The sequence below is a fragment of the Mustela putorius genome, unplaced genomic scaffold (genome assembly GCF_011764305.1).
Source record: "Mustela putorius furo isolate JIRA1106 unplaced genomic scaffold, ASM1176430v1.1 tig00003983_pilon_pilon_pilon, whole genome shotgun sequence".
NCBI lineage: Eukaryota > Metazoa > Chordata > Mammalia > Carnivora > Mustelidae > Mustela > Mustela putorius.
Genome location: NW_025422123.1, coordinates 6,798,229 through 6,822,533, shown reverse-complemented (window position 1 = coordinate 6,822,533; position 24,305 = coordinate 6,798,229). Strand labels below are relative to the sequence as shown.

Genomic DNA, 24,305 nt, shown 5'->3' with positions numbered 1-24,305 from the left:
AAGTGTTGAATCACGACATTGCATGCCTGAAACTAAAATAACGCTATATGTTAACTAACTGGAAATTAAAAACTTAAAAAAATAAAGTCCAGTAAAAGTTTAAAATTAAAAATTAGTATGTTAGCTTAACATCTGATTACTACTTGACGTGACTTTAAACTTGGTTCTGTGTTTCTCAGTACACAGGGTCAAAGATAAGCCAGAAGACCTTAGGCTCTGACATCCTTATCCAACAGCCTTAGTTAAATTGCCATGCTCTATTTCAGTGATCGGCAAACTTTCCCTAAAGGGTTAGAATAAATATTTTAGGTTTCATATAGCAGGTACAGTCTCTGTCACATATTCTCATTTGTTTTTAAAAACACTTTAAAATGTAAAACCTATTCTTAGCTCATGGGTCATGCAAAAGCAAACTGGAGGATTGGTTATCTCACAGACCATTGTTAATAAGTTTAAATTCTTCCTCTATCCACCCCATGCAATGAATCATTAAAAGCTGAGTACAGGGGCACCTGGGTGGCTCAGCTGGTTAAGTATCTGCCTTTGGCTCAGGTCAGGCCAGGGTCCTGGGATCGAGCCCCACATCAGGCTCCCTGCTCAGTGGGAAGTCTGCTTCTTCCTCTGGCTCTCCTCCCTACCCAAGTTTGTGCTCTCTCATGATCTCTCTTTCTCTCAAACAATATTTTTTTTTTAAGCTGACTACAATGACAGTACAGACAAAAGGTTGATATCCAGGATCTATAAAGAATTTCTCAAACTCAACACACACAAAACAGATAATCATGGCAAAAAATGGGCAGAAGACATGGGCAGACACTTCTCCAATGAAGACATACAAATGGCTATCAGACACATGAAAAAATGCTCATCATCACTAGCCATCAGGGAGATTCAAATCAAAACCACATTGAGATACCACTTTACCCCAGTTAGAATGGCCAAAATTAGCAACACAGAAAACAACATGTGTTGGAGAGGATGTGGAGAAAGGGGAACCCTCTTGCACTGTTGGTGGGAATGCAAGTTGGTGCAGCCTCTTTGGAGAACAGTGTGGAGATTCCTTAAGAAATTAAAAATAGAGCTTCCCTATGATCCTGCAATTGCACTCCTGGGTATTTACCCCAAAGATACAGATGGAGTGAAAAGAAGGGCCATCTGTACCCCCATGTTCATGGCAGCAATGGCCATTGTCGCCAAACTGTGGAAAGAACCAAGATGCCCTTCAACGGATGAATGGATAAGGAAGATGTGGTCCATATATACTATGGAGTATTATGCCTCCATCAGAAAGGATGAATACCCCACTTTTGTATCAACATGGACGGGACTGGAACAGATTATGCTGAGTGAAATAAGTAAAGCAGAGAGAGTCAATTATCATATGGTTTCACTTATTTGTGGAGCATAAGAAGTAACACAGAGGACATGGGGAGATGGAGAGGAGAAGGAAGTTGAGGGAAATTGGAGGGGGAGGTGAACCATGAGATACTATGGACTCTAAAAAACAATCTGAGGGTTTTGAAGGGGTGGCGGGGTGGGAGGTTGGGTGAGCCTGGTGGTGGGTATTATGGAGGGAACATATTGCATGGAGCACTGGGTGTGGTGCATAAACAATGAATTGTGTTACACTGAAATGAAATTAAATTTTAAAAATGAGAAGAAAAAAGCTGACTACATTCCCTACAAACTTGTGTTGTTTGATATGATAGTCCCTAGCCACATTATATGGCTATCTGAATTTAAATGAAATAAAATTTTAAATTCAACTCCTCAGTTACACTATCCACATGTCAAGTGCTCAGCAGCCAGGTTTGAACAGGGAAGATATGGAACATTTCTATCATATCAGAGAATTCTATACTGGGCATGTTCCTTAAGGTGCATTTGGAGGCATCTGGTTTACAAGAGAGAGAGAGGAGAGAGGAAGGAGGAGGAAGACAGGTGAGAGCTGGCCACTGCTCACATGTTGACAATGTTCTTGACATTGAAGTTCTCCAAGGGAGCCAGGTCAGGGTCCACACCCCTCTCATCCTGGAGGACAATCTGCTGAAGGATTCGGTCCAGGAGCTGCCACTGCTGGAAGTAGCCACCGTTCCGCTTGTCTGCAAGGACAATAGGCATCATAACTTTACTGAGCCCTGGAACACCCTGGGGTCCTGCCCTAGAATCATGGCATGGGCACAAGCTGATGAAACATGCCCTCTCCCGCCCTTGGAAAGCTCCCAGTCTGATGGAAGAGGCAATGATGCTACTGATGCTGATGGTGATGATGGAGATTCACAAATGCAGCCATTTCTTGATGATCTGCAGCTGACTTTCTATGAGTGTGTCAATCCTCTAGATACATTTCTCTACTCCCTGAAGGGCTTCTTGGCTGTCTTTGTTCCCTGTAGGCACCCTGAATAGCCTACACCTTGGGAATATAAATTCTCTTGTCCATTATCTAAAAAAAAGCACCTTTCAAAAAGTAAATCTGCTCCAAAATATTACCTGCTAAATAATGAAGTCTCCAGGGAAATTTAAAAAAAGAAAACGTTTTAGGATTATCTAGGCTATTTTTCTACGGTGAAAGATGAATGGAAACTCATTACAGGTATGCACTGAGAAAGAGAGAGAGTCAGAATGTGTTGGAGAAGTGCTAATGGAATCCAGGCTGATTTCTTGATGAAGGTGACCCGGAACTGTGAAGGCAAAGGCTTGTGTGTGATGCCTGACCTCACAGGGCTCCACTCCTATCCTCTGTAGTCATGGCTTGGTGGGACATGGGTTTTCTTTTCATGGCTAGCCACAAGCCCCTCTTCTCATCTTGATCCCAAGTACTCTGACCAACCAAAGGAGGTCAGCCAACATGATGCTGATCTCAGAGTCAAACCATAATGCTTAAAGGTGGAAGGTTGTCTGCAAAGCCCCATTTTGAAGGAAGACACCCGTTGACATTACCCATGGAGCACCACACACAGAATCTGAGAGAGGAGAATTTGGGTTTCTCAGGCACTTCCTACATCTTTCGTGAAGGTCTCTGGACTGAGCTTTGGAGAACTGATAGGTTCCTGGTCTAGGTCACTGTGTCCGGTTTCTTTTCCAATACTTCACTGACAAAGGCACTGTAATGTGGCATAGTTTTCCATTTACCCTTCACCCAGGAATACAGGGTAAAGCCAGGTAACTGGCTCACAGAAGTAGAACAGGTTTCATCTAAAGCCATAACCCCAAAGAAACAAAAATTCCTTTCTATGTACAGAATCACCAAGCCTCAAGTTCATCCACTATAAATCAGGTACAATAATGCACACCCTTAAGTCATTTTGAGGTTTAGAGACACTGTGCCAAAGTGCCTTGCATCATGCATGGCCCAGCACTGGCACACAGCAAACTGTAGTCATTGCCACCATCACCACAAAAACAAATGCCACCATCACCACCAGTAGAGAGTCTTCCCAGGTTGACCATCTTGGTTGGCCATACTAGTCTTCCAAATTTGTGGTTTTGTGAAGAGCTTAAATACCAAGTGATACAGTTACAGTTCATTTCAAATTGCATGCTGGGGTGGCTATTAGTGATTATATGTAATTTATTCAGTCACTGTACACACCTGGATCTTAAAAAGCTTAGCATCTGCTAAGCTTATATGCTAACATCCAGTACTTGCAAAGAGAGGCAGGGGAAAGTGCATTAAAGTGGAGCTCATAAGACCTGGATGGAGGAGTTGATGAAACTCTGGAAAAAGGCATGCTCAGTCTAGATCTGTGGCAGTCCCCCAAATACAAAGCTGCTTCTGGGAGCCCCCCAAGAGGACTGATCACTCTCCTGTCATAAGCTGACAGTCAGCTCTGTTTGATTTTACAATGATCAAGCTTCTTCCTGGTAGACCAGAACATCGTTGTTCAGGCCCAAGTTCCCAGCTGCTCACCTGGGTGACAGTGGAAGTCTTGACCCCAAAAAGAGAGAGAAGGACAAGGGCCTGCATCCTGTGGCCAGGCCTCCTGGGGACATGTGCCAAGGGAGACCCAGCCAGACTCACCAACTCAGGGAAGTCCTGACACATTGTCTCAACCTGCCCCAGGCCAACGTTCAGGCCAGCTGAGGAAGTGGTACATGTAGCGTACTCACAGGGCATCTGCAGACAGTGGTGTAAAACAGACAGCAAGCAGGGGTAGGCCTCAGTGTGCTTTAGCTTCTTGTGGATCAGCTCAAACATCTGGGAAGCACTCTTGGTGTCAATGTGGACCTGAGGGAGTGGAGGGCACAGTAAACAGGGAGGGGCAAGCCATGGAAGAAGAGAGGAGAAAAACCTACTTCCATCCACGGAGCCCCATTTCCCAGGACAATGTTCCTTCTCCTGCTTCTGGCCAGGCTTCAAAAGAGAGGCACAGAGAAAAGGCGGAGGGAGTTGTCCTAATTACACGAAGCAGGATTTCTCCATTTCAGCACTATTGGCATCTTGAACCAGATCATTCTTCGGCATGGGAATCTGTCCTGTTCACTGTAGGCTGTTCCATACCATCCTTGGTCCATATCTATCAGATGCCAGATGTAAGGAGGGCAACCTTCTTACACCAATTGTGACAACAAAAATTGTCTCCAGGCATTGCAAATGTCCACAGGGGAAGAAGGAAGCAAAGACACTGCTGGTTGAGAGCTACTGATTTAAACTAAGGGAAGGGGACAGGGACATAGGCAATTCGAGGACCACGTAGCATAGTTTCACGCAACCTGGGTTCAAATCCCAGATCTACTCTCATTGTGTGACAAGGCAAATCTCAATCTCCTTGTTGTAAATCCAAGGTTTATGTGACAATATAAATGGATAGTGATGGGTGACTGGAGCACCACCAGATGTAGGTTTCTATTTGAGTGGAGATTTTATAATATAATATTAAAGTAGCAGAATTGTGTATTTTCAGGGTTATTGAGATTGAAATGAAAAGACAATCTGGTCTGTGAAACATGATCTGGTTAGTGACGGGGAAAGAGGACTCAGGAAATTGCTGAAGGGCAGAGGAAGAGTAGCCTGGAGAGAATTTGAGACTATCACATGTAAGAACAGGCCCTCTTTCCTTTGGGGGTTGCAATCTCCCAGCAAAGGAGATGCCCTTGGTAGGTGGGCCTGCTAGGTGAGGCCTTGCAGAGTCAACACACTGCCAGGCTCCAGAAGCAGGACCTGGCTATAGGGCCACTCACCAGGGAAGCCAGTCAACACTGGACCCACTACATCATGGGATCTGGAGAAGAGTCTGTGGGACCACCTGGGACCCCACTTCTGTAGCCCCATCCCTGTAGGCTTCTCACCATGTCAAACCTCCTGGCTAGCTCCAGGTCATCCTCATTCCGAACCATCTCAAAGAAGTCTAAATGCCTAGATAGGATGGGGGGATAGAGAGAGTAGATATTACTTTGAGGATGTCCCTATTTGAGGGTCAACCCCTTTAACTCCCCAGTGAACTAAATCTGAAAGCTTCATTCCAGTGAGGCCAAGGCAAAATCAGAAAGAAGCCACCTGTCGCAGGCCAGCACTCTCCTCCTTTATAGAACCCTATGCCCCCTCCTCAGGGCGGCTAGCCCAGAGGCCTGTCCCCTTAGATCAGCCTTTCTCAATTTTGTCATTATTGATACCCAGGGCTAGATTTGCCTTGGTTGTGGGAGGCCAATCTGTGTGATGTAGAAGGTTCAGCAGCATTTCTGATCTCTACCCACCAGACACCAGTAGCAGCCCCCACCTTTGAAGTTGTGACAACAAAAATGTGTCCAGACTTCGCCAACTGCCCCTTGGGATAAAAATCACCCAGTCAAGGACTACTGTTCTGCCTTCACCAGGACTCTCCTACTGTCCATATGTCAACCTATGAAGCCAGTTTATGGCTCTGTCATTTTCCACCCCATCCATTCTCCAGCTCCATTTCAAAAGGGCCCATCCTGTCTCCTTTAAGACTCAGTGCAATAAAATAGTCTACCAATGGGACAGAACCAGAAGAGACAGATAGGAACTTAATTGGAATTAAGGAAGACATAGGAATTTAATTGTGCCCTTTTATCAATGAAGGCTTTTATGGCTTCCATTTGGAGTGGAGCAATTCCCTTGCTAAGCAGGAGTGCCCTGCAGGATGTTTAGTATTCCTGGTTTCCAACTATCAATACCAGTTAGTGTCCCCCAACCAGCCAGTCTGAAAGCCAAAGGAATACCACCAAGTGTTTCCAAATGCTCCCCCACCCACCCTGGGGAAGTACTGCCATGATTGATGACTACTGGGTCTACCTGCCTATAACATTGGAAATGGGAAAGCAGGTCAGCCAAGAGAGCAGGCAGGGACATAGGTAGGATGTGGGACAGGGGGGTGAGAGTTGTCCACCTTCCCCACATAGAACTTATTTTGAATTGATACTGTGTATGGCAGGTGGTTTCCAGTAGGAAGGGCAGCCTCCTTGAAAGTCCTGATCATCCCCAACTGAGGCACTGTCCCTATATGACTGCAGTGGGGACAGGTGGGTCTTACTTGTCCAGGATGGCGTTCTCATGCTGCCGGAGTTTGTCAATCACAGGTTGGATCCCCAGCATCAGGAACTCATACCGTAGATGAAGGCGGAACTCCAGATTATCCTGGGGGTCACCGAAGCAGGACAGACTCATTGGCTTGTGGCTCTTCCACAAGAGTCCCCAGCAGACCCACTCCAGTCATTGTCCCACTACATCACCTGCAACAACCCATCTGGAATTGCCTTGGGTCCAGAGTTCCAAGAAAGGGCAGGAGGAGACATACTTGACCTTGTTATTTACTCCCATTAGGTGTCCTGCCTCACTTCCTTTAAGTCCTTTACCAGTTTTCTTAGCCTTTGGCCTCCAAGAGTGGGATCATAACGTAGAACATAAGCTTTGATTTCAGACAGATCTTTGTTTAAAATCCCTGCTCTGACACTCACCAGTTTTGTCATTTGGGGAAAACCTTAGTTTTCTCATCTATAAAATGGCAGTGATATTACCAACAGGATGATATTACATTACCTGATGAAGTATGGTTACCGTTACCATCTAATCAGAACGGATTAGTATAGCTAGTATTGACAAGGGTGACGTTGACATCTCAGGGACAGACTGTTCTCCCACCCACCTCACCTAACTTAGCTCATCAGGGCTGGTTGCAAGAAAAGTGTGCTGGTAGAAAAGAAGGAAATGTAGAGATCATTAAATTGCCCCCTTGACCTTCAACAAACTGACCTTGATTGGAGCATCTGATTCCCTTAGAATTTGGGGAGTTAATCTGCTCTTCAAGTTCTTCTTCAACTGTTGCTATTTTTAGTCTGAGATCCTATTCTGATCCCATAGTAAGGAAAATCAGAAGCCTAACCTTCTAACAGAAGGTGATAGAGGGCATGGCCAGCCAACTCAGAAGCAGTTCAGAAGGTCTGGACTAGCTCAGACTTAGTCCAGAAGCAGGTCTTTGGAAAACTCTAGAAAGAATGGCCTACACTTGCCCTCCTCCCATAAATGATCCCCCACCATCCTAAGCAAGCATCAGCCAGCCAACTTAGGTTTTGTCCAGGACACACCTAATGCACAATGCTACCCATGCAAGAAACTCCTCAAGAACCCCTCATGACAGCAAGGTTCATGATAATCCATTCTTTCTCAGCCCCAAGTGAAAGAGGCAAGAGTTGATAAAGGTAATCTGAAGACAGTGATGGTAGTGACAGCCCCACCAACTGGAGGTCTTGGCCCCATCCCTCTGCTACATCCCCAGGAGGCACTTGCACACACTCCCCTGGGGCCAGAAAGTCCAGGAACAGTAAGGGCAAGGAGAAGATGCCTCACCTCTCCAGCTCCAGCATTGAGGACAGCATTGATGAAGGACATGATAGCTGTTTTCAGATTCACTTCATCCCGGTACCGGCCCAAACTTCGGTCTAGCTCATTCAGCAGTGTCTGGATGGAAAGGCAGGACAGGAGAGAAAAGGCGGGCTCAGGACCCTACAAGTCCAGCCTCTGTGCCCGTGTTCCCACCATTCTAAAGACCTAGCATGCCCCACTTGCTTGCTATACCCAATCCATCTAGCTTACCCTGGGCCTTCCTAAAAGCTCAGCTTTTCCAAGAAGTGTCCTTTGCCTCTCCACGCCTCAGTCTCAGTCCTGCCACTCACCTCCAGAGCTTAGTTTATTTTGTAGGGCTGTGCCAAAACGCTGATTCAGCATGTTAGAGCTGTTTAGAGCTCCAGCTGCTTACAGCTCATAAATCTTCCTGCCCAGCTCCCTGACAGCATGGACACTGCCTTTTACCTCTTTGGCAAAGGGTCAGGGGCCACTTTCCACACAGAATAAGTGCTTAAAAACCTTTTATGACAGAATATACAAATAGCTTATACAGATAAACCATAGCATTTTTAGTGACAGTTTAGATCTATTGACACTGACTCTACATAAGACACTTTATACTTACTATCTCATTACTTTTCTGGGGCAGATCAGGGAGACAAAAAGAGAATAGCATGACTTAAGTATCCAGCACTGTTCTTGGGGTCCCCACAGTAAGCACTGGCCCAGGTATAGGGCTTAAAATCTTGGCCCCAGCAACTGCATTCAGGTCCATTCCGGACTCAACCTCTGTGATTCATCAGGCACTGAGCTCAGAGACGTCGACCCATATACCAAGAATCCAGCTTCAAGGAACCCATGGTCTAGTGAGAGGACCATTATCCTAGCCAAACCCATATCTCTTGAGGTCCCTTATGTCTCTTCATATAAGTGCTCAGCTAGCCCCTCACCTGAAAGCGGGTCCGCTCAGCTGCGTACACCTGGTAGTGGAGCATGGCCTGCAGCACCTTCTTATGGCCACCAGGAACCAAGCACACAGCACCCAGGATCTCCAGCACGGCCACCTTGGTCTTGCTGTTTTCTGTGCGCAGACTCTGTGCAATGGTGCTGATGGCCTCTGGCTGTGCCAGCACATGCGCCCGTCCCTGGGAGTTGTTCATCAGAGCCTTGATGCAACCGATGAGGGAGGTGTGGATACGACTTTCACAGGTGGCGTGGTCCATGCTCCGGAGGAAATTCAGCAGACAGGTCAAACCCTCCAGCTCAATGAAGCGAGTCACGAACCTGTCCAGGCCAGCGCCATTAGCACAACAGGTATCCTGAATTTGTATAGGATTCTGTATACACTTTGCAAATAGTTACCCCGGGACCTGTGTAACACTGTGTCCCACCTACAGTAGCCATTTGGTTCATTTAGTGAGTTTATCTAAGGCATTAAAATCCTATCCCCTTCACAGGAGACTTGTGCCTTATTTGCACCTTAAATACCATGCTTTTGCAGGTCATCGGCTGTCAGTCGCCTGGCTGTGATGGTATACACATGAAGGGAACGATTGCAATAATTATTACTATAATTATCACGGCTAATAAACCTGAAAATTCATCTCCAGAGAGGATGGGAATTAAGAGAATTACAGTCAGAAGACAAAGAGAACTTTCAAATGGGGGGGAACATCAGAGTCACTGAATCAAAGGACCAAGGCTGGGAAAGGCACCCTTCAAAGGATCCTGAAGAAAATAGCGAAGTTATCTTGAATATTAACAAAAAGCATTTAAAAAAAAGTGTTAGTTAGTTCAGAGGTTCTTAACCTGGAGTCTGTGTTCCCCTAAGGGGCCAATGGCTATCTTGCAGAAGTCTGTGAATGTGGATGGGAAAAATAAGTTATACTTTTATTTTTGGTAACCTCTACCTGAAGTGTATCATTTCCTCTTATGATGAACGTGGACAATAAACTATAGTGGGATTAGTAGAACCTGTGACTTTGTCACCCAAAGAAATTAGCCATTTTCATATCAAATTATAGCTGTTACAGGTGTCTCAGACTATCCTTTCTACTCATCAACACTTCAATATCATGGTGGTTGCTAGCTCATGCCGCTTAAGACATAAAGAAGCACCTTAATCGCTATCTCACAAATGTTTCATATTTGGTAACTGTATTTCACTTTAAGTGGCTTATTTTTCATCTTATCTATTTTGTTATTTAAAAGCATCATTTTGATAAGAGGTCAATAGTTTTCATCTGGTGTCAAAGTTACCCACGGCACACATGTCTTTACACACACATACACACAAAGATGCTTAGAACACTCGAATTCATAAAACAGTAACGGTCCAAGGAAATGTCATAAATGGAGCTGAGGGAACCCTTGCATATAGTTAATACATTTGGTCCCAAGTGTATTTGTGTATTTCCACACTATTATATAAATATCTCTACAAAATGAAATATACTCTCAAATTAAGTCATTGAAATAGGTATTATTTGTTTCTATTATATGCTTTTCTATATTCTGAGAATTTCTAACATGACTGTCCACCATGACTGTCAGAATTTTATTAAGGGAAAGAACAGTAAACTGAAGTGGGAGAGAAACCTGGCAAACCTCCCTCAACCTCTCTCCTTCTCAATGTCCTCATCCTTCCTGCACCCCCTTCCTACAAGTGCCCCACCCCTGGAACCATGCAGGATTAAGATGTTCCCATTCTCCTGAGGCTCTAGTTCCAGGCTCCCAAAGTAGAGAAAGTAGAGAACTCAGCCCAAACCACAGACACTCACACACGCACACACACACACACACACACACACACACGCAGACCAGTATGCTGGTAAAAACATTTAACAACTGGCTCTCTGAAGAAAGAAATAAAAGCCCGATGATAGTGTTTGCCAATTTCCACAGTATACATATCCCCAGCATAGCTGATTTCAAGCTATCAATGTGACAACACTGAACATGGAGTTGGGAAGAAATGCAACATTTATAGCACAGTTGGTCCTTGAATAACACAGGTTTGAATTGTATAGGTCCACTTATATGGGAAGTTTTTCAGTAAGCACAGTATAATACTATGGTTACATTTTCCTTATGATTCTCTTAACAGTTTCTTTTCTCTAGCTTCCCTTGTTATAAGAGTATAAGATACATGTAACATATAAAATAGGTACGAATCAACTGTTTATATTATCAGTAAGGCTGCAGGTCAACAGTAGATGGTTAGTAGTTAAGTCTTGGGAGAGTCAAGAGTTATATGCAGATGTTCGACTGCACGGGGCTTGGCACCCCTAACACCCTCCTTGTTCAGTGTCAGCTGTATTTCCACCAGGCATATACAACGAATATAAACTCAAGAGCATATATAACAGTCGAGAGCATACATAAAACTAAAATGTAGTAAGATCATTAGGTAATTAGGGAGTGAAAAGTTTCAAGTATTTATTACTTTTGTTTTTGGTATGATTTATTTAGTTTTAAGTTTATGCCACTTATATTCTAATCATAGCCATGTTTAAAAAGCAGCTTGCAAAACTGCTGAAAACTTAACAGTCAGTTCCCATGAGCAGCTACAAGCCAGCTCTCTGGCACGAGAAGAAGCTGTGGCTCTTGGCCCACTTTGGACGTTTGTGCAGTATGGCCTGGGAAGGGGGAAGGTTCCTTCTTAAAATCATTCCCTTTGCCCTGCCTGCATCACTCTAGGTGGTGGAATCTGGTCCACAGACACCACATCTCCCCCTAGTGGCTAGAGTCTCTCTCGCCCGCACTGCCCTCCTCCATGGTAGGGACACTGGTTCTCAGGGCTCTTTCTTATGTACTTTGTACATAAGACCTCCTTCTCTCCCATTCTGTTCTCTCAAGAAAAACAAGTACCTGCCCTCAATTTCTGCTCAGATAGCTCTTCAGGACCTGAGGTTTATGCCACACTCCTCTGCCCTCTACCCTGGTTCCCCTCATGCCCTTCCTCTGGCAACCTCCCAGCTCTTCAGAGAGAGAGAGCTTGTAGGAAGCAGGAAGTGGAACAGAGTGCAGAGAGCTCTAGGAGATGCCGGCGGTGGGGAGGTGGGAGGAAGCTGTGGAGATGGTAAGGGGCCTGGGATGGGAGCAGAGCTTTGGGTTAAGCTTCAGAAAATTGTGGGGAACCACCAAGTGAAGGGGTGTGGAAGGAAGTGGGAAGGGGAAACATGAGATCACCTCATGGGTTGTGTCCGGAGAGCTGTCTTCAGGTCTTCCACAATTTGGTTCCTCATCTCGGTCTCTTCCTCATCAAAGGCATACAGACTCTGCATCTGAGGTAGGTGGAAAGGGGTAGAGGTCCTGCTGGGCTGCCTGATTCCCAGCCGCCAGCACCCCCCCAGAGCCCAGGTGTGACCCAGGAGCCACCGTTGACTCAGAAAGGGTGGGGTCTCAAGGAATGGTTTCCTAAGAGGGTCAGATTCTGAGAAGACCCAGGTTCCAATCCCAGACTTCACTTTCCTCATCTGTGGAATGGGGAAAATTATTGGCTCAGCCTATTTTCCAAGACTGTGTGATATACCAATGGTTAATAAGTGTTTAAATGCCTGGGGACCTCTTGAGACACAGAGAAGGGAGGCATTATGATTAAAAAAGTAACTGGAAATCTACTGATCCCCAGTGAGTGGGGTGTGAAGGGCAGGGAAAGATGCAAGAGGATCACTCTCTCCATTGGCTTTTCCAGGTAGGGGGGGCAGGGGAGGAGCCATCGCTCACCGCCGCCATAGAGTTGATGCGGTCAATGTAATAGTCAGGCCAGCTGGTCGCCAATTTGTTGGGGTCCTCCTGTTCCTGGAAGAAGGAGAAAGACTGTATGGACCACCTGGCAAGATGGGCCCATGGCCTGAGGTCCTGAGCTTCATTCACTGACAGCAGATTCACTCTCCAGCCCCACCCAGATAGGGATAACTTCCAGGAAGTTTCAAAATCTCTCCAGGCTTCCATTTCTTCCATGGTAAAAATGTAGATAATGAACACTGACTCTCATGACCAGCCAGTGACACAGACAGAAATCACACAGATATGTGCATTTTCCATGAACAAGGTAGAAAATTAAAAATAAATTCTTTTTTTCCCTGTTGTATCTGTTACCTCTTTGCTTCTTAATAAAATATAATTTTATGTCTATTGAACCTGATAAAAATCTGTGCTTATATTTTATACATCTGTTTTTTTCAAATTTTACTTTCTAATACCATTCTTATTGTATTTTACAAAAGTATTGATTTTTGAGAGTTTGGAACTTAAAAAAAAAAAAAAAAACTTGCTTTTTCTCCCAGATTGTCTGAGAAGCACTGATATAAAGCATTTGGTGCAGTTCCTTGGTACATGGTAGGCACTCTGTGAATAGTAACTTCACTAAAAGAGGGAGAGAGACGCCCAAAGCCCTGGGTTATGGAGAGACTTGGTAGGGCTTGGTGTAGCTATAGCTCTGGCAGAACCCAGAGCATAGGGCCTTTGGCCCAGCCCTCAGGTGCCAAGGGAAAGCTTCAATCCTTCCCCAGGATGGGCAAGAACAATGAGAGTTGAGTAAATATTAACGTTGATTGAAGATCTAGCCCTGTCCTTCAGCCAGTGACTCTGCTTCTGCACATTACATACACCCTGCTCCTTCCTGTCCCTGTCTTATTTGGACGTTCCTCTTCACCTGCCTTCTGCTAATTTCCTGCTTTCAAATCTGCACAAAAACTTGCCTCCTCTTGCAGAACCCTGCTGACAAACTACCTGTCTGTCAGCTGACCTGGACTTTGCCCTGTATCCCTCAGCTCTATCTACTCAAGCTTCACAATTTCGTTTCACAAAATTCAAATCTTAGATCAGTGAGAAACCTGCCTTGATTTGGCCTTTATGACTTCTACATGGCTATGTGTTAACTCTTCATGATGGAAGACCCCCAATCCTATCTTCTGACCTTGGAAAGGGGATCGCAGAACTAAAAACAAATGCATCATCAAATATACCCTTTTCTGCCTCTGCCAGCTCATCATTTATCCATCCCATAGGCATTAAATGAGTGTCTACTACATGCCAACCACTGTTCTGAGCCCTGAAAGTACTGAGCAAAAAGTCAGTCTCTGTAATTCAGGAGTCAATCCATTTACAATTGCACCCAAAACCATAAGATCCCTAGGAATAAACCTAACCAAAGAGGCTAAGAATCTGTACTCAGAAAACTATAAAGTACTCATGAAAGAAATTGAGGAAGACACAAAGAAAGGGAAAAGTGTTCCATGCTCATGGATTGGAAGAACAAATATTGTGAAAATGTCTATGATACCTAAAGCAATCTACACATTTAATGCAATCCCTATCAAAATACCATCATTTTTTTCCCCAAGAAATGGAACAAAATAATTCTAAAATTTATATGGAACAAGAAAAGACCTTGAATAACCAGATAAATTTTGAAAAATAAAGCCAACGGGCACCTAGGTGGCTCAGTGGGTTAAAACTTCTGCCTTCAGCTCAGGTCATGATCCCAGCGTCCTGGGATCATGCCCCACATGGGGCTCTCTGCTCAGCAGGGAGCCTGCTTCCTCCTCTCTCTCTGCCCGCCTCTCTGTCTACTTGTGATCTCTGTCTGTCAAATAAATAAATAAAATCTTTAAAAAAAAAAAAAGAAAGAAAGAAATCCAAAGTGGGTGGCATAACAATTCCAGACTTCAAGCTCTATTATAAAGCTGTCATCATCAAGATAGTATAGTACTGGTACAAAAACAGACCCATAGATCAACAGAACAGAATAGAGATCCCAGAAATAGACCCTCAACTCTATGGTCAACTAATCTTTGGCAAAGCAGGAAAGAATGTCCAATGGAAAAAAGACAGTCTCTTCAACAAATGGTGTTGGGAAAATTGAACAGCCACATGTGGAAAAAATGAAACTGGACCACTTCCTTACACCACACATGAAAACAGACTCAAAATGGATGAAAGACCTCAATGTGAGAAAGGAATTCATCAAAATCTTGAGGAGAACACAGGCAGCAACCTCTTCAATCTCAGTTACAGCAACTTCTTCCTAGACACATCACCAAAGGCAAGGGAAGCAAGGGCAAAAATGAAATATTGGGACTTCATCAAGATCAAAAGCTTTTGCACAGCAAAGGAAACAGTCAACAAAACCAAAAGACAACTGAGAGAAAGGGAGAAGATATTTGAAAATTACAAATCAGATAAAGGGCTAATATCTGAAATCTATAAAGAACTTATCAAACTCAACACCTGAAGAACAAGTAATCCAATCAAGAAATGGGCAGAGGACATGAACAGACATTTCTGCAAAGAAGACATGCAGATGGCCAACAGACTATGAAAAAGTGCTCCACTTCATTCGGCATCGGGGAAATACAAATCAAAACACAATGAGATACCACCTCATGCCAGTCTGAGTGACTAAAATTAACAAGTCAGGAAACAACAGATGCTGGCAAGGATGCGGAGAAAGGGGAACCCTCCTACCCTGTTGGCGGGAATGCAAGCTGGTGCAGCTACTCTGGAAAACAGCATGGAGGTTCCTCAAAAAGTTGAAAATAGAGCTACCCTATGACCCAGCAATTGCACTACTGGGTATTTACCCTAAAGATACAAATGTAGTGATCTGAAGGGGCATGTGCACAATAGCCAAACCATGGAGAGAACCTAGATGTCCATCAACAGATGAATGGATAAAGAAGATGTGGTATATATACACAATGGAATACTATGCAGCCATCAAAAGAAATGAAATCTTGCCATTTGCGACAACATGGATGGAACTAAAGGGTATTATGCTGAGTAAAATAAGTCAATCAGAGAAAGACAATTCTCATATGATCTCCCTGATTTGAGGAATTTGAGAGGCAAAGTGGAGGGTTGGGGGTAGAGAATAAAATGAAACAAGAAGGGATCAGGAGGGAGACAAACCATAAGAAACTCTTAATCTCACAAAACAAACTAAGGGTTGCTGGGGGGAGGGAGGTAGGGAGAGGGTGGTTGGATTATGGACATTGGGGAGGGTATGTGCTATGGTGAGTTCTGTGAAGTGTGTAAGCCTGACAACTCACAGGCCTGTACTTCTCAGGCTAATAATACATTATATATTAATAAAAATTTTTTTTTTAAAAAGTCAGTCTCTGTCTTCCAGAGAATAGTCTAGTGCCAGAGGTAGAGTGACAAATGCTCTGTGGTAGAAGAATCTATAGTGGGCTGTGGAAGCCCAGGGTGGGGGCTCTCTCTCAGAGATCCCTCAAGAGCTTTCTGTGTTAGATGCCCCAACTTCTTACTGAAACTAATACAGGTGGGGAGGATGTTAAGGATAGAGGAAGCACCACATAGCAAGAAAGGGGTGTGTGAAAGTATGGAGGGAGATTACGAGCAATCTGGTTTGGAAGGTAGAACAAGTTGTTCTTACATTTTAATTCATTTTTTATTGAAGTTGTGCAAGAGATCCACTTGCAGGAACTCCATAGTAAATCCATTTGGAAAGTGGAGAAGCACAAGACATGATAAACTACTCCTGAAGTTAGTTTTCTCCTCCCTCCCTCTCATAACTTGCACTTTTTAAAGATCTTCATTTTCACTATAAGAGCTCTGGACACAGCACATAGTATTCTGCAGGTATTCTGCAGTATTCTACCTAATAAATGTGCATCAAGTATACTAGACTAGTGTACATAGCCCTTACATCTTGCCACAGGCCCTCAGACTCCAGCAGGTCTGGGTTCTAGCAATGGTGTGGCTACTGGCCATGACTGGCTGGGACCTTCAGGCAAGTCCACTGCCTCCCTAGGCTGTCCTCACTTCATATGCAGAAGAAAGGACCAGACTGAAAAGTTTCTCAGCTCCTTCCAACTCTAGAATGTTATAGCAGTCTAATCCCCAATTTTATTTTATTTTTTTTAATTTTTTTAGAATTTATTTATTTGAGAGAGAGAGATCACAAGTAGGCAGAGAGACAGGCAGAGAGAGAGGAGGAAGCAGGCTCCCTGCTGAGCAGAGAGCCCAATGCGGGGGCTTGATCCCAGGACCCTGGGATCATGACCTGAGCTGAAGGCAGAGGCTTTAACCCACTGAGCCACCCAGGTGCCCCTAATCCCCAATTTTATAAGGTCATGGAGCCCCAGATGAGACAAATACCCTGGGTGAGGAGAAGATGAAAAGAGCCATGAACAAACAGGCTCAGGAAACATAAAGAAGCAAAGGCTCAGGACTGCCCAGACCTGCCTGTCTCCTCCCAGCAGGAGCAGGTCCGAGCCTCAGGTGCAGGAATAACTGGGTCCTAACTCCCAAATTCCTATACTCTAAGGTCAAAGGAACAAGCTGCTAGTCTTAAAAATGGGAGGGTGTGATATGAGAAAGTGGAGATACAACGTGGGGGGTTAGGGGGCAGGAATAGAACAAATGAAACAAGATGGGATTGGGAGGGAGACAAACCATAACAGACTCTTAATCTCACAAAAAAAAAAAAAAAAAAAAAAAAAGGAGGGTTGTCGTGGGGGGAGGGGGGGAGGGAGAGGGTGGTGGGGTTGTGGACATTGGGGAGGGTATGTGCTATGGTGAGTGCTGTGAAGTGTGTAAACCTGGTGATTCACAGACTTGTACCCCTGGGGCTAATAATACATTATATGTTAATAAAAAATTTTTTAAAAAAATGGGAGGATGGAGGGGAGACAATGAAGATGGACCAAGAAAGATAGAGGCTAATAAAATAGAAGGGGTGCAAGAGAGATACAGACAAAAAGATGTATAGGAGAAACACATATGGAGAAAGACCAAGGGAAGCAGAGGGGAGGAGATAAGATTTAATGAAGCCCCAACTGGCGCCTGGAACACCCCTTCCTAAGGAGGACCATAATCAGGAGACCAATGACATCTCTTAATGAAGAAGAGGGGAAGGAGAAAGTGGGGAGAATGGAGACCAATATGTGACCTTGATATACTTGCTGCTCTGTAAGGCCAAGCCTGGGATGGGTAGAGGGGCCAAAGAGCCTGAAGAGGCCACCCTGGCTCCAAACTGATACCTCACAACACAAGGCAGCCCTTAGGTACAGCACAGGACAACACCCTCTCTAGGCAGGCATGGGAAGAGAGTATAGGTTTGTCATCTTGGTGTCTCCTGGACCTAGTCCTGCTCCTGGAACCCAGTGGGCACCTGCACCAAAGATTTCTGGAAAACAGAATCCCATTTCCCAGAGGGTCAGCTCCATGAGAGTGGAGAATTTTTTTGCCTCCAACACCTAGAATGATGCGTCATATAATAAATATCTGTTGACTGAGTGAGCAAGCATGGAGGCAAGAGCTGCCCCATGCTGGGGACCCTGAGGTGGCCGTGGAAGGGGTCAGACAGGGCACCTTCTTCTTGCTGCAGTAGATCTGCCATTTCTTCTCCGGAGGCAGTGCAAACACAGCCTCTCGGTTCTTGTCAGTGAGATCCAATTCATCCTGCAAAGACAAGAAATATGTCAGACCCAGAGATGGTTGACATTAGAATATTCAGTGTTTCAGGAAATTGTAACTCCTCCAAACCTATCCCTCAGTCTACTGTCTCCCTCCAGAGAGTATCAAAGCATGATAGGGCAATTCTTCTTCAGCTAGAAATACAGCCCCATACCCCCACCCCCATTCCCTTACATCCACCCAAGCCTGGGCTGCTTCTATTCATGCTTCCCTTACTTCCTGTCCACTCCCACTTGTCTCTACAAATCCATCCTCCTCCTCCAACTCCCTGTTCCCTGCTCAACTCCTTCCTGCATTGCTTTGCAAGTTCCTAACCATCTTGCCCCAGGTTTCTGCTCTTTATTCCTTTGTCCTTCTTAAGCTGGTCAACATCATAAGTCAAGGCCTGACAAAGCACTCAGTCTATAGATCTAGTTTTTGCCCCATCCTGCAAGTTTCCCTGTCCTTTGTGTTTCTACCCCAGAAATTCTGGCTCCCCAAAACCTCAGCATGGTCTCAGCACAGGCTGAGAAGAACTGGTGAGGACAAGAAGCTGTTCTCTCTTGGCAAGAAGAGTATGCCGTGGAAAGGGAGGTTCTGACCCACTTCCCATGGAGGTGTGCCTGTCAGGGGCAGCTCCTCCGCCCACACAAGGCTGGAGGTTCCACTCGACTAGGAGTAGAGTTGGGTAGTTCTGATATCATCAAATGTAGGGTCATTCCATATGTAGTTTGGAGTGACACTGTAGGTTTGGCTGCACTAGATGGGCTCTAAGACGCTCTCTTATTGAAGACTTTTCTCTTGTGATTCATGAGCTGTGCTAAGGCTCATAAAAGAAAGAGTTAACAGGCCACAGGAAATAGCCTGCTTTTCAGCTCAAGTATTGTGAGCTTTCTTTTTAAATAAAAAGCAATACTTGCATTAAGACAATAAAGTAGGGGCACCTAAGCATCTGCTTTGGACACAGGTTATGATCTCAGGGTCCTGGGATTGAGATCCATGTTGAGCTCCCTGCTCAGCCAGGAGTCTGCTTCTCTCTCTCCAACTGCCCCTCCCTTATTCTCTCTCTCTCTTTCTCTCAAATAACTAAATAAAATATTTTTTGAAAAGATAATAAGGCACATTATTAATAATCTTTATATTTTCAAGGACGAACAGTGAAAGTAATATCTAAGAAAATATGTCTTAAATATCAGTATCTCTTATCCCTATACTTTAAGGAAGAACTTGAAGATTTTCCTTTAATAGATCAGAACTGTCCAATAGAAAAATAAGGTGAATATAAGGTGAGCCAAATGTATTTTTAAAAAATTGCTCGTCATAGTAAAAATTAAGAACGGGTGCAGGCACCTGGGGGGGTTCAGTGGGTTAAGCCACTGCCTTCAGCTCAGGTCACAATCTCAGGGTCTTGGCATCCAGCCCCGCATGAGACTCCCTGCTCAGCGGGGAGCCTGCTTCCCCTCCCCCCTGCCTGCCTTTCTGCCTACTTGTGATTTCTCTCTGTCAAATAAATAAATAAAATCTTAAGAATGGGTGAAATCCCTCAGGGCACCAACCTGGATCCTGGGGTTCTGGGGTCTGTTTCCATGCTTCCCAGTAAAGACTTCTCAGCCATTCCCAAGAACTGTTACTACCCCAAACTCTCTCAAACCTGTGTCTCTAGCTCCCCAGTTTCCTGAGCTCCAGACCCTGGGATCCAACTGCCTCCCATGCCCATCTATTTTGACATCCCTCAGGTACCTCACACATTTATGTAGTATCACTACGTGCCAGGCACTGTTCTAAGTGCTTAATATTTACTCATTAAGATTACAACAACCCATTTTAAAGATGTGGAAATTGAGGCACAGAAAGAACATGCAAACTGAGTTCATCACTCTGGCCCCTAACCCTGAGTTTCATCTGGCATCTCCTGTCTTTTATAGGGTCCCAACATCCACCCAGTTCCTCACATCAGCAACTTGGGTATTCCCTGATTCTAGTCACTCCCCAAGCCCAGCAAGTCCTATATATCCCCCTAAATAGCTCTTCAATCTGTTCTCTCCATTCTCACTAATAGCATTTAGTCTAAGTCACCATTCTCCCTAGTTTGGATTGCACTAAAACCCTCTTAATGTCCTACCCATAATCCTTCTTCTTTTAGAAGACCACCCTGCTCCATTGACTTTCTGTTACTCTTAAGGTCAAGTATGAAGTTCTGTTGCTCTCATCTTCCATGGTGAACTCCTAAAGGCCCAGCTCTTTTCTGACTGAAGACTCACATATTATGCTTCTCTTACTGGGGCAACCTCTGTCACTGCTCTGCAACCCTATTCACTTCTCCAGCTATCAATCTGCTTTTGGATCTCAATGGAAATGTCATCCTTTGGGGGCACCATTTTAACCCTCAGTCAGGAATTAAACTCTGTTTAGACATTGCCACAGGCCCATGAATGTTCCCTTTCCAAACACTCACTACATTTGTCATAACTGTTCAAAATCAGTCTTCTCTATTAGACTTTATGTTCTTGGACCAGCATACAGCGGGCTCTCAAGGAATATTTTTCATTTGCTCAATGCTAATCTCAGTGTTAGCTCAATGCACAAAACAGGCTCAATGTTAGTTTGCTCTGTTTGTTTGCAGATGCCAGTCTCCTTGCAGACAAGACTTGTGTGACTCATCCTTGTTTTTGTCAAAGTACTTTGTAAGGAATCCTGCTCACTAAAGATGCTCAATAAATACTCACTAAATAAAAGGGCCAAGGAGAGGAACATCTTTCATCCTGTCCTTCTTTCAAAACTCATGTGCTCTGTTCAAGAAAATGTCCATGCTGTGGCAATATAAGAAATATAGTTTTTCATCTGGCTATTCATTTGTATTCTTCAGAATATCCTTTATAATGCATTGATAGTAGTAAGTGAAGCCTTCCCCTACATTCTATGAGCCATTCTAGCAAATTATCCAACCTGAGGAGAGGATCATGGGAACTTATGACTTACAGCCATGTCTCTCTAAAGTGTAGGGCAACATGGGGACCTACTACTTCTGATTGGTGTCTGGGTAGGGGGCCATCTGAGCCCTTCCTCTATGGGGTCTGTGTGAACTCTGGGTAGTTAGTGTCAGCATGGAGTTAAGTTGTAGGACACTAGTTGGTGTCTGCAATGAACTAGGAAATTGCTTGGCATCAAAAAACCCACATATTTACTGTCAGCAGTATTCTGAGTAAAATAAACAGAAAACAAACAAACAGATCTTGGAAGTACTAACACCAATCATGTTCCAAATGTCATTCTATACTAGTAAATACTTTGTTCTCTCCCATTCATTGCTCTACACAGGGTTCAGCCCTGAATCCCGGGGGGAGGGGCGGTCTGGCATCCCTGATCTGAGAGTCTCTTTGACTTTGTCTCACCACCATACCTCCAAGAAGAAGAATCATGCTTCTTTCCTGCTCTGTCTCCTTGTGGTCAGAGTATAGAATTTCACATGCTCACTTTGTGAATGGTTCTCACAAAGGTGTAGTGCTGCTCTAGTCTGAATGGACATCACAGAGTCAGGAAGAGCTGCGACCAGTCTCAAAGACAGAGCTTCCACCTGCCATAGGCTAGACATGGAATATAATCACCCAGCCTGGGACCAGGCATGAACCAGTTACAATACAGGCACCTCTACCTCCATATTTCTAGTTAATCATACTTGCTTTGAGGACCTGGTCTCTGCCTACAAAGTCCAACTTTGTCCCTTGCTCTTGTATTCTGTATTCTGTATTCTTGTATTCTTGTATTCTGAAAGAATTCCAGGGAAGTTCCAGAAAGAAGGTGTCAAATGTTCTGGTATTCTTTGAAGCTCCTCACTGCCTTATTTCACAAAAGCCTGGACCTATTCATTTCAAGATGGCCTAGCTGCTGTACCATGAGATCCAGAACCAGCTGGAGATATGAGGTAGGTCCATTCTTCTAGGGACATATTTCATGGTATTCTTCCCAGTAAATGACTTATTTTTCCCTCATAGCTGAGGTGTCCTGGGGGGCTCACCCTCACCCGAAGCAGAGTTTCATAGGTAGAGATCCCAGCACATGGGTCTCTGCCTTCTGTCCTGCTCTGCCTACCCCAGAATCCCACTCCCCATTATCAACATCCTTCCTTCTCTGTCCCCTCACTGACCACCAGCTCTGCAAAGCGGACGTTGAGCTCCTCTGGGTTCGGGATAGGACTTGAAAACTCCATATACTGCAGAGGGTGGTTGTCCCGGAGGTTGATCTCAGGGAGGCTGCTGCCCCCAAAGCAGCACAAGAAGCCCAGGCCATGGCGGCTCCTCTTGCGGGAGGCCATGATCACTTCAGGCCAGGGGGGATAGTCAAAGTCGATGTCCTAGGTCCTCATTGTGATCTGGACAGGAAAACAGACAGCATAGAGGGGTCAGGCAATGGCAGCCAGGTAGGCAGGGACAGTGGTCACTGAGCCACCATTATTTCTTTGCCCAACTGCTAGGAGCCCTCGACCCAACAATCAGGCCCACCCTCCCTTCTCTCACAGCTTCTTTCCACCTGGAAGCATTCTCTCCCCATCATCCCCTCCAGTGTCTCCTGCCACAAACACTTGCAGGTACTCCCTCCATGCCCTCAGAGAACAGAGGTGGGTGGTAGTCACAGAACGTAAATTGCACCTTCTCCATGACTGTACAGATGGATATCCCAGTCCCTTTCCTCTAGCAGAGCCATTTTCAGCAGGGCCAACTCAGTCACTAGATCCATTTTAAGATGTATGGATGCCTGGTTTAAGGGTTTCATCCAGTGGGAAGGGAAGGATTAAAGTAGGCTGGAGAAGAGACAGCAAGCTAATTATATGGCATGGCTCCTAGGGAGCAGAGGATAGAAGTCTTCAGAGACTCACGGGGTTTTCTGTCCATTGTGCCCAGGCATGTTTGAATGAATGTGAAATATTAATAGAACACGGGCTCATCACCCATCTATCTGGAGGGAGAGGTAACCTGGGGGAGTCATCAGAGTGAACCCTGAGAAAGGAAATGGGGCTGATCATTGGAACAGTGTTGAGCCAATACTGAAGGAGATATGGTCAGATTCATTTTCTATACCAACCAAGAACAGAGAATACCACTTTGGCCAGACACCAAAATTCATGAACACCCAACAGTTGAGTGGTCATTGAAGCAGAAAGGGTTAAGTTTTTAGCTGGCTCCTGGGAAAAACTTGTTCAACAGTGCCTGAGCTTGGAAAGAAACACTGGCTAGCCCTAGTCGTTGATGCCACATAGCTTCTAGATGGATAAGCCCAACTACCTGTACATAGGCTTCCCCAAAGTGTTAAAACTACCCTTGACCATTACTGGTTCCCAAATATGCTTTCAGATAACCTGAAGCTCGGGAGAGCTTACCCACAACACTGCTGTCCAGCCATGCTCTCCTCGTTCAGTATTTGTATATCTTAGTTTGGATGTTATTGTTTTTTTATTAAACATAAAAAAGATTCTACTTTTTTTCCCTATTATCACAGGCCTGGGGTTAGGGTTTTTTTTTTTTTTAATTATAAAATACACAACACCAAGTTGATCATTTTAACCATCTTTATGCATACAGTCCAGTGGTTTTATGTGCATTCACATTGCTGTGCAACTATCCCTACCATGTATCTCCATAATTTTTTCATCTTGCAAAATAGAAACTCTGTACTCATTAAGCACTAATTTCTCATTTCCCTCTCCCCTGAGCCCCTGGCGACTACCACTTTACTTGCTATCTCTATGAATTTGACTACTCTAAGCAGAAGTATGAGTAGAATCATGGGATTAAAGTCATACAGCATTTGTCCTTTGGTGACTGGCTTATTTCACTTATTTCACTTATTTCACTTAAAGACTTTTCACTTAAAGACATTATTTATGTCTCTCACACATGTTATAGCATGTATGAGAATTTCCTATTTTTTTTAAGGCTAAATACTATTCATCTGTATTTACATACATTTTGTTTATCCATTCACCATCAATTGACACTTGGGTTGCTTCCTCCTTTTGGTTATTATTAATGATGCTACTATGAGCATGGGTATGCAAATATCTCTTTATGTTTCTTCTTTC

The 24,305-nt window shown here is 44.5% G+C and overlaps 1 protein-coding gene across 4 annotated transcripts in view; it reads right to left on the bottom strand.

Annotated features, from left to right (window-relative positions):
* Positions 1-24,305, bottom strand: part of DAAM2 (dishevelled associated activator of morphogenesis 2) — a 117,628-nt gene that overhangs the window by 33,154 nt on the left and 60,169 nt on the right. For all 4 annotated transcript variants that reach the window (XM_045071226.1, XM_045071229.1, XM_045071228.1 and 1 more), the window contains exons 2-11: positions 22,374-22,598; positions 18,146-18,235; positions 12,530-12,604; positions 11,993-12,087; positions 8,752-9,085; positions 7,805-7,915; positions 6,492-6,595; positions 5,290-5,356; positions 4,111-4,228; positions 1,964-2,102 (exon numbers count right to left, since the gene is read on the bottom strand). In XM_045071226.1, the coding sequence (XP_044927161.1) occupies positions 1,964-2,102; positions 4,111-4,228; positions 5,290-5,356; positions 6,492-6,595; positions 7,805-7,915; positions 8,752-9,085; positions 11,993-12,087; positions 12,530-12,604; positions 18,146-18,235; positions 22,374-22,541 (1,301 nt within the window). In that variant the 5' untranslated portion in view covers positions 22,542-22,598. The remainder of the gene's footprint in view (positions 1-1,963; positions 2,103-4,110; positions 4,229-5,289; positions 5,357-6,491; positions 6,596-7,804; positions 7,916-8,751; positions 9,086-11,992; positions 12,088-12,529; positions 12,605-18,145; positions 18,236-22,373; positions 22,599-24,305) is intronic.